Source organism: Dendrobates tinctorius, unplaced genomic scaffold (assembly GCF_039654945.1).
Source record: "Dendrobates tinctorius isolate UK_male_01 unplaced genomic scaffold, ASM3965494v1 ptg000107l, whole genome shotgun sequence".
NCBI classification, from domain to species: Eukaryota; Metazoa; Chordata; class Amphibia; order Anura; family Dendrobatidae; genus Dendrobates; species Dendrobates tinctorius.
Window position 1 is genome coordinate 7,688,754 of NW_027361775.1, and position 13,894 is coordinate 7,702,647.

Sequence of the window (13,894 nt, forward strand, 5' to 3'; positions counted from 1 at the left end):
CAAATTTGCATCCTGGATGAGCTATGATTTAAAGGGATCATTGGTATGGAAGTCAGGGCAAATCCATCCAGCGCTTTGGTTCTGACCCCAAGCCTCTCTTAAAGGGATCAAAGTCCAAGCACTTGGATTCTTACCAATCTTCCTCTGTCCAATGTCTGTGTTCTTTTGCCCATATTAATCTTATTAGCCAGTCTCAGATATGGCTTTTTCTTTACCACTCTGCCCTGAAGACCAGCACCCCGGAGTCGACTCTTCGCTGTAGACGTTGACACTTGCGTTTTACGTGTACTGTTTGGTGAAACTGCCAGATGAGGACCTGTGAGGCGTCGATTTCTCAAACTACAGACTCTAATGTACTTGTCTTGTTGTGCAGCGGGGCCTCCCACTTCTCTTTCTACTCTGGTTAGACCCTGTTTGTGCTCTCCTCTGAAGGGAGTAGTATACACCGTTGTAGGAAATTTCAGTTTCTTGGCAATTTCTTGCATGGAATAGCCTTCATTTCTAAGAACATGAATAGACTGTCGAGTTTCACACGAAAGTTCTTTTTTTCTGGCCATTTGGAGAGTTTAATGGAGCCAACAAATGTAATGCTCCAGATTCTCAACTAGCTCGAAGGAAGGTCAGGTTTATAGCTTCTCTAATCAGCCAAACTGTTTCCCAGCTGTGCGATCATACTTGCACAAGGGTATTCTAACCATCCAGTTAGCAAACACAAAGTACCATAAGAACACTGGAGTGATGGTTGTTGGAAATGGGCCTCTATACACCTATGAAGATATTGCATTACAAACCAGATGTTTGCAGCTAGAATAGTCATTTACCACATTAACAATTTTTTTAGAGGGTATTTCTGAATCATTTAATGTTGGCTTCATTGGAAAAAAACTGCTTTTCTTTCAAAAATAAGGAAATTTCTAAGTGACCCTAAACTTTTGAATGGTAGTGTACGTAAAATGGAATGAAAGGAAATCCACTCTATTTCCCGAAAGTGCCACAAAATTCCATAGAACCCAGTAAACTGTTCTTCCCACCTTCTTTAATAATCCAAAGGTGGAGAAAAAGACACTTCACACCCTAGATGTTAGGCGGGTCTTGAATAGAATACTTGGCTAAGAAGAAACAATGGCGGAAGAGTGAAGCCTTGTTTGTTTCCTTCCAGGGGGTTAGGAAAAGCCTCAAGGGCAGATAAGGCGGAGGTGTCTATTGACCAGATATGTAAGGCGACAATATAGTCGTCTTCCACCTTCTATAAACATTATCGACTTGATTTTGTCTTCCTTTACTGATTTATCCTTTTGGGAGAAGGGTGTTACAAGCGGTGATGCCTCACTTAATGTGCTTGCTTTATATAAATCTCCCAGGTAGTGCTGTCATGGCAGAAGGGGAAAAATCTTAGTTACTTTCTGGTAATGGAATTTTACAGGGTCCATGACAGCACTCTTATATTTCCCCTTCCCCTTCTTTTCACTGGTTGGTGTGTACTATTCAATTGGGTGTATACTTTAATGTTTGATCTGTTGTACAAATAACTGTCGGGAGGTCATCTCGTGCTCTGAATCCAACTTAGGCTATGTGCACACGCAGCGGATTGGTCTGCGGATTTTTCCATGCTAATTTTGCAAAATCCGCAGGTCAAAAGACATGCGGATTAGCCCTGCGGTTTCACACCTCTACAATGGAGCAGGTGTGAAACCGCTGCAGATTCCGCACAAAGAATTACAGTGCCTACAAGTAGTATTCAACCCCCTGCAGATTTAGCAGGTTTACACATTCGGAATTAACTTGGCATTGTGACATTTGGACTGTAGATCAGCCTGGAAGTGTGAAATGCACTGCAGCAAAAAAGAATGTTATTTCTTTGTTTAATTTTTTTTTAAATTGAGAAAAGTTTATTCAGAGGGTCATTTATTATTCAACCCCTCAAACCACCAGAATTCTGTTTGGTTCCCCTAAAGTATTAAGAAGTATTTCAGGCACAAAGAACAATGAGCTTCACATGTTTGGATTAATTATCTCTTTTTCCAGCCTTTTCTGACTATTTAAGACCCTCCCCAAACTTGTGAACAGCACTCATACATGGTCAACATGGGAAAGACAAAGGAGCATTCCAAGGCCATCAGAGACAAGATCGTGGAGGGTCACAAGGCTGGCAAGGGGTACGAAACCCTTTCCAAGGAGTTGGGCCTACCTGTCTCCACTGTTGGGAGCATCATCCGGAAGTGGAAGGCTTATGGAACTACTGTTAGCCTTCCACGGCCTGGACCGCCTTTGAAAGTTTCCTCCCGTGCCGAGGCCAGGCTTGTCCGAAGAGTCAAGGCTAACCCAAGGACAACAAGGAAGGAGCTCCGGGAAGATCTCATGGCAGTGGGGACATTGGTTTCAGTCAATACCATAAGTAACGTACTCCACCGCAATGGTCTCCGTTCCAGACGAGTCCATAAGGTACCTTTACTTTCAAAGCGTCATGTCAAGGCTCGTCTACAGTTTGCTCATGATCACTTGGAGGACTCTGAGACAGACTGGTTCAAGGTTCTCTGGCCTGATGAGACCAAGATCGAGATCTTTGGTGCCAACCACACACGTGACGTTTGGAGACTGGATGGCACTGCATACGACCCCAAGAATACCATCCCTACAGCCAAGCATGGTGGTGGCAGCATCATGCTGTGGGGCTGTTTCTCAGCCAAGGGGCCTGGCCATCTGGTCCGCATCCATGGGAAGATGGATAGCAAGGCCTACCTGGAGATTTTGGCCAAGAACCTCCGCTCCTCCATCAAGGATCTTAAGATGGGTCGTCATTTCATCTTCCAACAAGACAACGACCCAAAGCACACAGCCAAGAAAACCAAGGCCTGGTTCAAGAGGCAAAAAATCAAGGTGTTGGAGTGGCCTAGTCAGTCTCCTGACCTTAACCCAATTGAAAACTTGTGAAAGGAGCTCAAGATTAAAGTCCACATGAGACACCCAAAGAACCTAGATAACTTGGAGAAGATCTGCATGGAGGAGTGGGCCAAGATAACTCCAGAGACCTGTGCCGGCCTGATCAGGTCTTATAAAAGACGATTATTAGCTGTAATTGTAAACAAGGGTTATTCCACAAAATATTAAACCTAGGGGTTGAATAATAATTGACCCACACTTTTATGTTTAAAATTTATTAAAATTTAACTGAGCAACATAACTTTTTGGTTTGTAAGATTTATGCATCTGTTAATAAATCCTGCTCTTGTGTGAAGTTTGAAGGCTCTAACTTATTTGCATCTTATCAAACCTGCTAAATCTGCAGGGGGTTGAATACTACTTGTAGGCACTGTAACATGCTGCAGATTTGAAACCACAGCAAATCCGCGCAGAAAAATCTGCAGCATGTGCACAGCGGTTTTTGTTTTTCATAGATTATAATGGTACTGTACAACGCAGCAGAAACTGCTGCAGATCCGCAGCAGAATCCGCAACGTGTGCATATACCCTTAAGAGGATGTGAGTTACCGCCCTCTTCAATAGGCTTCCTGTCCTTGAAGGGCAGATACCATCTCTCGGGTGGTGCTTTCTTAGGCTCTGTAAAATCCTGCTACCTTTATGTAACTGAGATTTTATTCCCAGCAAATCTCCCTGATATAATTGCATCGTTACTGCAGGAGGCCCATACTTCAGAGATGGATGTTGGCTCTCACTTCCTAGTTATAATTAGTTTTCTCTTTTCCCCAGCTATACCTTATTTTCTTCTCGGCCACATATAATGCCGTATGTTCAATGTGAGGGTGGTGTCTTATGGGTTTTTAATTTTTCTCACTGGAGCTATCATAAAGACACGTACAGTATACATTTCTTTGCAGTGATCCACTGAGCCAAATGGTATACTGGGGCATACCTGCGAGGAGGAGGCTGTAAAAAAATATATATTTTTTGCCCCCATCTGGTAAATTACATTATACATTTGGAAAAGCTATCGACGAACACTGTAGGCTAATTGCACAGGTGCAGTGTGCACCTAGGCTAACAACATTCTCCAGCACAAAGAAGAGCAAGAAGTCCTGGAAGCGATTATACACGCCCCGATCCGAGAGCTCCGATCTTCATATCGAGTCTTTTTGGGATTAGATGAATAGATAGAAGGCTTTGATCAAGCCTACATCCACAGATGTGTAAATAGATCTTGTAGTTCTTCAAGAAGTTTGGACCAACCTCACTGCCTTCAATTGAATGCAATCTTCTGGGCTGTAAAATAGCCTGCATGTTATACTTTTTTTTTTTTTCCCTCCCCCTTTTCCTTCCACGCAACCTGCACTGACCTTTAGTGCATGTTGCTTATTTGAAACATATCAATTTCTTTTGCGAGTACCCCAAATTATCTTCTATGTGCAGATTTTTCCCATAGGATTGAGTTGCATACAGAAAATCCCCAGGTAGAAAACACATTAGCGTTTAGTATATTTCTTCTATGGAAATGTATTAAAAGCGCATGATTGTTGCCAACTTTGGTTAAAGCCAAGTTCCAGGAAACAGAAGCAATAACCAAATTTACCTAATAGGTGCAGAAATATTAAAAAAAAAAAACCTCCCCAAAAGCTTACGTGAGAACGTAGTCTGAAATGATTGGGGCAAATTCTGGATGTCCTTGGGTCTGTGCACAGCTCTATTCTTTTGGCGGTGTGTTGAACAAGTGCAGGAGTTGCATGCTATTACATAGACTATTCTGGTGTAATACTGCTCCGAACAGTGCGTGCAGCTAGTGTTACATTCACAGAGCGTACGTGGGCATAATGTGCCTTTCTGAGCCCCTTGCAGAAGGCTTATGGTTGAAAACCACCTCGTTACTTGCTTTCAAATTGAAAGTTGAAAAGCCAGTGACTTGTTACTTTAGCTTTTTTTTTGTGTACGCTATAAGATACTCTTTTGGCTCCGATGTGATTAATAGAACAATTGGAATGATATAGCGTTTGTGGGAGACATGTTTATTTTTACCCCCATTGCTCTTCTCCGAAAGATCCGGATTAGTCTTTGACCATGTATCATGCTTTCTGAGCCTCATTGGAATTTTCATTAAAAGGAGATTTTAGAAACTACTGGTGGCTAACACAGCGCAGTGTATTAGTGGTTTCTGGATTCCATGCTTCCCTTATATTGGCTCTTGGTATCTTGAACACAGTAGGTTTTAGTTTTAATCCCTTTGGTATGAGACTTGTTTCCTTGGGCTACTTTCACATTAGCGTTTTTTAGCGCTGCGCTTCGTGCGCAATAGAGCACATGCAAAAAACGCATCATGCATTTTGCATGCTTTTGCTTTTTTTAGGCACATGCGTTTTAACCAGTTTCTAGCCATGTAGACTGTAATGTGTTATTTTGTCGCATTCCGTGCACATGCGTTTTCTTGAAACAGTTGGACGGACCCAAAAATGCAACAGGTTGCGTCGGCGCGCCTAGGCGCACACTACAAAAACGCATGCGCACGAAAACGCATACGGACGCATGCAAGCGCTAGACCATGCGCCCACCATCTTAAACATAGGGGGGCATGATGCGCTGCCCTAATGTGAAACCAGCCTTAGATTTGTATTCGTACGAAAACTTCTCATTCTACAAGAAAAACTGTCTTTTAATAAATTCCATGTACTTGGCTGCTTTCTGTATTTTCTTCTCCTGCAATGTATTTGAGAAACTAGTTTTTCTTAGGCCTGTTTCACACATCAGTTTTTTCTCCCACCAGTCAAGATCCGCCAATTTTTGTAAAAAACGGATCCGCCAAAAAAGGGGCGGATCCGTTTTTTTACACCCATAGACTTACATTATTGGCGGATCCTGACTGACAGTCGTCCGTCACACCCGTTATTGTACAGATCCGCCAAGATTTTAGCGACTCCTGGGCGGATGAGACGGACCCTGCAACGTTTTTTTGCAGTGACTGTCCGCTTTTTTCACTCCGGGAGGCAATTTAACCCTTGACTACCATCCCGGGAGCCGCTAAAATCTCTCTCTCTCTCCTCACGGCCATCTCTGCTATGCCGCGAGATCGCGCCGATATCTTCTCGCGGCCATCTCTGCAATCAGGAGCGGGTTCCTTTAAATTCTAACCTTCCCCGGATCCGTCCATCCGCCACTCCGGTGACACCCGTTGCTGTCAGTCCGCCTGCGGATCCGTTTTACGCTATTTGGCGGATTTCGATTGACCTTAAAAACTGATGTGTGAAGCAGGCCTTAGCAATGATGTGGCCATTGTGCAATACATGCCAGCACTAGAAATGTATGGCCGTAAATGTAACAAACTTGGAGACTTCCTTTTGTGACATAGAAACATTTACATAAAACGATATCTAGCACCACCTTTCTAATTTTCCTGACCATGTCCTGGATTCTACCACTAAACTGGTCAGTACTGTGGTTTTTTTTTTTTTTTTTTTTTTCTTTCTTTAAACCACTAAAATAAAGCTTAAGTTTGCTACCACCGCAATCCTATTGACCTTGAAAATAATTGTCATAAAAACAACGCATTTTTCTCACCTAACTTTTATATGGTAAAATGCATGGTGCGTTGCCAACTGCAACTTGTGCCACAAGAAAAACAAGCCAAATTATGACTACGTTGATGGAAAAAATTCTGGAAAATGTATGGCTCCTAAAGGGGAAATAAAGGCAGGTCATTGAGGGGCGGACATCTTCAACACTATTGTAAAACTTTTTTTATTTTTTTTTTTTTTTTAATGTTTTGGAGCTGCCCAAACATTGTGTGACCATGGCCTTTTTCGAAAAACGGGGAACATATGCACCCTTTAGTTTCCAGCAATATGTCTCTCACCCTGATAGACCGTACTTGCTTGACAGATTTGGCTGGCGCTAACTTATTGTGTGTCGCTGTGCATGATTGTATTCGCCTGATTCCTCTGCAGTGCCTTTTTACCATGGTGTAAAACAAGTATGACCTTGCAAAATTACGTAAAGCACTTGGCGTCATTAAATTGGCACTCGCCTGCCAAAACTTGTAACCAAACTATTATGCCCAGTACTGTATAGCTCTAGATATGCCATGATACTGATGACTGCATATCTTCATACTCCTGCTGTGACTTACAGTCATGGCCAAAAGTATTGACACCCCTGCAATTCTGTCAGATAATACTCAGTTTCTTCCTGAAAATGATTGCAAACACAAATTCTTTGGTATTATTATCTTCATTTAATTTGTCTTAAATGAAAAAACACAAAAAGAATTGTCCTAAAGCCAAATTGGATATAATTCCACACCAAACAAAACAAAGAGGGTGGACAAAAGTATTGGCACTGTTCGAAAAATCATGTGATGCTTCTCTAATTTATGTAATTAACAGCACCTATAACTTACCTGTGGCACCTAACAGGTGTTGGCAATAACTAAATCACACTTGCAGCCAGTTGACATGGATTAAAGTTGACTCAACCTCTGTCCTGTGTCCTTGTGTGTACCACATTGAGCATGGAGAAAAGAAAGAAGACCAAAGAACTGTCTGAGGACTTGAGAAACCAAATTGTGAGGAAGCATGAGCAATCTCAAGGCTGTAAGTCCATCTCCAAAGACCTGAATGTTCCTGTGTCTACCGTGCGCAGTGTCATCAAGAAGTTTAAAGCCCATGGCACTGTGGCTAACCTCCCTAGATGTGGCCGGAAAAGAAAAATTGACAAGAGATTTCAACGCAAGATTGTGCGGATGTTGGATAAAGAACCTCCACTAACATCCAAACAAGTTCAAGCTGCCCTGCAGTCCGAGGGTACAACGGTGTCAACCTGTACTATCCGTCGGCATCTGAATGAAAAGGGACTGTATGGTAGGAGACCCAGGAAGACTCCACTTCTTACCCCGAGACATAAAAAAGCCAGGCTGGAGTTTGCCAAAACTTACCTGAAAAAGCCTACAACATTTTGGAAGAATGTTCTTTGGTCAGATGAGACAAAAGTAGAGCTTTTAGGGCAAAAGCATCAACATAGAGTTTACAGGAGAAAAAAAGAGGCATTCAAAGAAAAGTACATGGTCCCTACAGTCAAACATGGCGGAGGTTCCCTGATGTTTTGGGGTTGCTTTGCTGCCTCTGGCACTGGACTGCTTGACCGTGTGCATGGCATTATGAAGTCAGAAGACTACCAACAAATTTTGCAGCATAATTTAGGGCCCAGTGTGAGAAAGCTGGGTCTACCTCAGAGGTCATGGGTCTTCCAGCAGGACAATAACCCAAAACACACTTCAAAAAGCACTAGAAAATGGTTTGAGAGAAAGCACTGGAGACTTCTAAGGTGGCCAGCAATGAGTCCAGACCTGAATCCCATAGAACACCTGTGGAGAGATCTAAAAATGGCAGTTTGGAGAAGGTACCCTTCAAATATCAGGGACCTGTAGTAGTTTGCCAAAGAAGAATGGTCTAAAATTCCAGCAGAGCATTGTAAGAAACTCATTGATGGTTACCGGAAGCGGTTGGTCACAGTTATTTTGGCTAAAGGTTGTGCAACCAAGTATTAGGCTGAGGGTGCCAATACTTTTGTCCGGCCCATTTTTGGAGTTTTGTGTGAAATGATCAATGTTTTGCTTTTTGCTTCATTCTCTTTTGCGTTTTTTCATTTAAGACAAATTAAATGAAGATAATAATACCAAAGAATTTGTGTTTGCAATCATTTTCAGGAAGAAACTGAATATTATCTGACAGAATTGCAGGGGTGTCAATACTTTTGGCCATGACTGTATGACACAACAATGTCTTAAGGGCACATGAGGCTGGGTTTGGGTCAGATCTGTTGCCAGTCCATACTCAGACCCATGACTGTTTGAATGTGTGATATTGGTCTTACTGACGGCAATTCCTAGTGCTTGAGATTAAATGGGTTGTCCACTACCAGTACAACCGCTTCTTGATCAAAATGTATGGCCCCCATAAAAATAATAAAACCTAAACTCTCCTCCCGTTCCAGCGCCTTTCCCACGGTGTCAGCTCTTGCGGTCCCGGGGCTCTTGTGCGGTTGTTGTGACGTCGGCGCCCAATCAGTACTGGATTCGCTGTCTCCTTCAGACAAATCTTACATGAAGAGGAAGTCCAGGCTGCAGCTGATCTTGGACTTCCTTTTCCTGCTTAACTCGACAGGAGGCGACAGTAACACCATCAATGATTGGGCGCCACAGCAACACCACTGGATGCCCAGGACCGTGAGCGTCAGCACGGGAGGTGAGTATAAGCTGTATTTTTTATGGGGGACAAGCGAGGAGGGGTATGAGAAGTTGTCCAAGTATATAACAAAATACCAACAACAAACTTCACACAAAGCCAAGTAATGATAAAAATAAGTCTTTATTAAACAACACATAAAAAACTGATTAAAAACAAGGCAGGTACCACAAATACAAGAGAAAAAGGTGGGTGACCCTCAAGGAGGCCCCTATACGCAATGTATACTACAACAATTCATGTATAATCTCAAAAAATAGGCTGAACACTGTCATGTACACCAAATAATGCACTATATAGAGGTAGTTATAACAATAATCCTTCCCCTGTCGTATGCAGTCAAAGACACAGCAATCAATAATTAAATAATGTAAATATATGTTGATAAGTAACAATAAAAAAAGGTGTGTCCACAACTGCACAAAGCAGGCGAAGCTAGCACAAATTAGTGATCTGTACTATTAAACACAGTATACATAGCTAAATAACACATAATTAAGACATGGTTACCAGAGGGGCACACCCGGGGGACCCACCACACCCGACGCGCGTTTCGCACTGACCCCTGGATGAAGCATTTTTTTATGTGTTGTTTAATAAAGACTTTTGTTTATTTTTATTATTACTTGGCCTTGTGTGAAGTTTGTCGTTGGTATTTCTATTAACTGCTTCATGGCCTTATGTAACGGATATGCTTAGGTGTACAAGTATATAACAACTTCTTTAAACCAATTCATTTAACTGCAGATGCGTCAATGCAGCAATAGCGTTTAACAATACTACATTTTAGGTAGCATTTCTCACAGGGCTGGACGGTGTTGTTGGTATTGCATGTCAAGTCTTGTGGAAAGTTTATTTTAGAGCTAATCTAGGATTTTGGTAGTGTCCAGTGTTCATTGTACAAGTCCCTGTAGCTTTGAAATTACATTACGGTATGTTTCTTCTTCTTCTGCTTTTCTTAAGGCGATTCTGGCAGATACACATACTTTAGTGCTTCATATTTTGTGGGTGTCCTTTTTACTTTTCTTTTTTCCACTTTTTTTTCCCCTGCAAAACTGCCTCAAGCAGCCCAGTATGTGATACATTGCTGGAGTCCCTACATCATACTTCTCTCATAGGAGGAGCAAAACCTGGTGATTTAAATCTTAAACTTAGTCTCTTTAAATAAGTTTTTAATCTGAAAAAAAAACTTTGAGACAAACTAATGAGAAAATCTGTCTGTATTATACCCAGACTTGTTTTTTACCGCCTTTTTTTTTTTAAACCTTTTAAGCTGTGATATCAGATCCCTGTTTCCTTTCTTTTCTTGTAGCCCAATGCCTGATGCTAGGAAAATGTTATACACTGCAGAGTAAAGAAAGTATCAACATCTTCCAGACTGTCATGTATATACATCTTATGATGTGAAGGGAAAATCTCACAAGTGGGAAGGGGAGATCCTATATTCATACTCTTATGGGAAGGGGATATCCTATAATCCTCAGCATCATAGCCGTTCAGTGCAGTAGAAATGAGATAAAGTTGTTAAAAAATGACACTATACTGATTCAGAAGAGCTGGTGTAGGCAGAGCTCTCTGACTGTGAAAAGACACTCTTCCATGTCACGTCTGTAGCTTTCAAAGTCTGAAAATTTAAATGGGATTTATTAGTAAAACCTGAAGATTTATTGTGTTAATGGTAAAATTTCATATTTTAAAACTTAATTTTACTTCTTTTTTTTTTTTCAGGTGGAGTATATGTTGCTTGCCTTTGATCATGAAAATCACAAGGTGCGATTAGTACTACAAGGAGAAGAAATGCTTGATACACTTCAAGGCAGAGGTGAAAAAATAAATCCAAAGTATGTTATCTTATGTTTTTTGTTTTTTTTTGTTACTGCTTATTTTCCTCATTTCTCCTATAGATGGCCAGCTGACATATAATATTTAGCAAGTGGCTACAGTGAGCAGAGCTACTCAAACCTTGTGGAAATAAATGCTGGGCCGGATTTGGGGTGTTTGTCTCTACTTCAGAACTCCATAGTGATAGGTTTCCTTTTGTTAAATGTTGACGTAATCCTTAGGCCGTGTGCCCACCTTGCGGTTTTTATGCGTTTCCGCCACGATTTTGTCCCTGCAGAAACACATAAAAAACCGCTTAAATGCATTCCCATGCAATCCTATGGGATTGCACTGAAACGCTCACTTTACGCATGTGGCTATGCCCACCATGCGTAAAGTGAGCACTTCATGTGCAGATGGTACCCAGGGTCTGGAGGAGCGGAGACTGCATAGGCAGCATCAATAGTAAAAAATTGGTCACACTTGTCAAGCACTATACTTGACAAGTGTGACCAACCTGTCAATCACTTCCAATCGATGCTTCAAGCATCGCTTGGAAAAGTGCTAGCATTCTGCAAGCTAAAAACGCTTGTGTTTTACGGGAAAACGCATGCGAATTATGCATGCGTCTTACCCGCGGCGGGGAGTTGTGGAAATGCTGCTGACAATTCCGCAGCATTTCTGCAATGTTGGAACATAGCCTAAAGGCCCCGTCACACACAGCGATATTGCCAGCGAGATTGCTGATTTTGTGACGCCACAGCGATCTCACCAGCGAAATAGCTGTGTGTGACTTTGATCAGTGACCGGCCCCCTGCCGGGTATCGCTGATCGTGCAGGATCGTCCTGGGCCATTTTTTTGATTGTTGGTCTCCCGATGGCCAGCACACATTGCTGCATGTGGCAGCGAGAGATCAGCGATGCTGGACGCTGGTTTCCAATGTTAACAGCGGGTGTCTAAGAGCCGCGCGGCTTTTAGAAACCTGCTAGTTTCCAAGGTAAACAGTGGGTAACTAAGTGCCGCATGGCTCTTGGATACCCGCTGTTTACATTGGAAACCAGCTTGCTCGCTGGTTCTGATTGCTGGAGGGGCTGTCTATGTGACAGCTCACCAGCGATCACCCTAACGATGTCCCAGCGATCCCATCCATGTCGGATCGTTGGTGGGATTGCTGGGGCATCGTTATGTGTAACTGCGCCTTTAGCCTGCAACGTGGGAACATAGCCTTACTGTTGGTGTACTGTATTCTGTTTGTCTCTTATCTGTGGGAGGAAAAAAGTGTAGTTTGGGAACTTTGAATTTAAATGTATTAAAAAATGGTTTTAAATTATGGCATTAAATACATAAAGATTTAGAATGAAAATTCATTTGTATTTCGGGCCACCCCTTCACGATCTTTGACGTGAAAGTTGTGTCCCTGCCTTTGGTCTGTGAGCCCGTATTTTTCCCCACACACAACGGTTGATTTTAATCAGCCATCCTGTACCTTTTAACAGCCGCGGGTGCAGTGGAGCTCTGCCTGCAATTGTTAATCTGTTAAATCCCACAGTCCATCTCTGACAGCGGCATTGAACACGCGCTGGCAGGAAGGGGGCGCATCATTCCATAGACATGCTCGTGATGGCGTGGTGCCGATGGGTTGTAATGACAGCCGTTCCCTTTTTGCCTCATTAAAAAATGACTACACACTTGGCATCACTGCACTCTAAAAGGTCAATCTATCAAGTATATTACTTCATTTGGAACTGTGTAACGAGGAAAACAATCTAAATGCCATAATCGTATTTTTTGGCCACCGCAACACTGCAGTAAGAGGCGGTCAAAACATCATGTCTACCCCAAAATGATAAAAATGTCGGGTTATTTTTTTGTGCCCTGAGCAATCACACAACTCCATACCCCAAAAAATGAAACAGTTATGGGTCTCGAAAAAATGGCAGCAGAAGTTTAATTTTTTTTTTTTTTTTTTTTTTATCTCACTACTTGCCAAAATACAGATTGGCTTGTTTTTATTTATTTATCTGCGTACTCTTATTGACTTGGAGAATCATACTGCCAGGTCATTTTTATCCTGTACTAAACATGATAGGTAAAGAAAAAAAAAAAAAAAAAACTCCTGCAATTGCACCTTCTTTGTAGTTGCAACGAACTTGTAATTTTTTGCCTGCTTTCCAGTGCATCTCATAATAAAGATGAGGAAACAATGGAAAATTGCAAGGTCGTGAAGGGGTAAAGTTTAGTCTGCTGATTTTGAACCCATTTTCCATTTCCTCTTTTACAGTGTTCCTTTAAAATAGCTGTATGTCTGTCCTATGTCTGGACCTTTTTCGAGCAGCGGAAAATATAAAGTGACGTGTGGTTTTCTCGTTCGCCTTATTGGGGGACACAGAGACCTTGGGTGTATGCTGCTGCCACTAGGAGGCTGACACTATGCACAAAAAAAGATAGCTCCTCCTCCGCAGTGTACACCCCACCGACCGGCAGAGAATTCCTCAGTTTAGCTTAGTGTCAGTAGGAGGTGGACACGGGTCTTTTATTAGACCCATATCTACCTCGTTGTGCGTCGTTCCTTTTCAGGTTCTACGGAGGGATACAGAGTGAAAAGTCACATCTGTACTCCCACATGGAGTCTGCAAGTACGGCGTGTACTGCCACCCCGTATCCTTGCGGTTCTCCGCGGCAGGACCAGCCAGACGGACGCCGACACCAAGACGTGCCAGCGACTCCAGGGGTCCTTGTCGCCAGTCTCCCTCCCACTCGCCTACCAGAGCCTGTCGGTTGGATGAGACGCAAGACTTCTTCAGACAGGTAACGGATCGTGGATAGTTGAGTATTAGGCCCTGCTGCCCATTCCCGACGGTCACCTCTTCAATGGTCACAGGGGTAGGCGCTG

General features: G+C 42.5%; 1 protein-coding gene across 3 annotated transcripts in view; it reads left to right on the forward strand.

Annotated features, from left to right (window-relative positions):
• Positions 1-13,894, forward strand: part of GCLC (glutamate-cysteine ligase catalytic subunit) — a 100,940-nt gene that overhangs the window by 46,258 nt on the left and 40,788 nt on the right. For 2 of the 3 annotated variants that reach the window (XM_073589149.1, XM_073589150.1), the window contains exon 2: positions 10,908-11,020. In XM_073589149.1, the coding sequence (XP_073445250.1) occupies positions 10,908-11,020 (113 nt within the window). Of the gene's footprint in view, positions 1-10,907; positions 11,021-13,894 lie in introns of those variants that run through there. The other variant, XM_073589151.1, reaches the window with a different exon arrangement.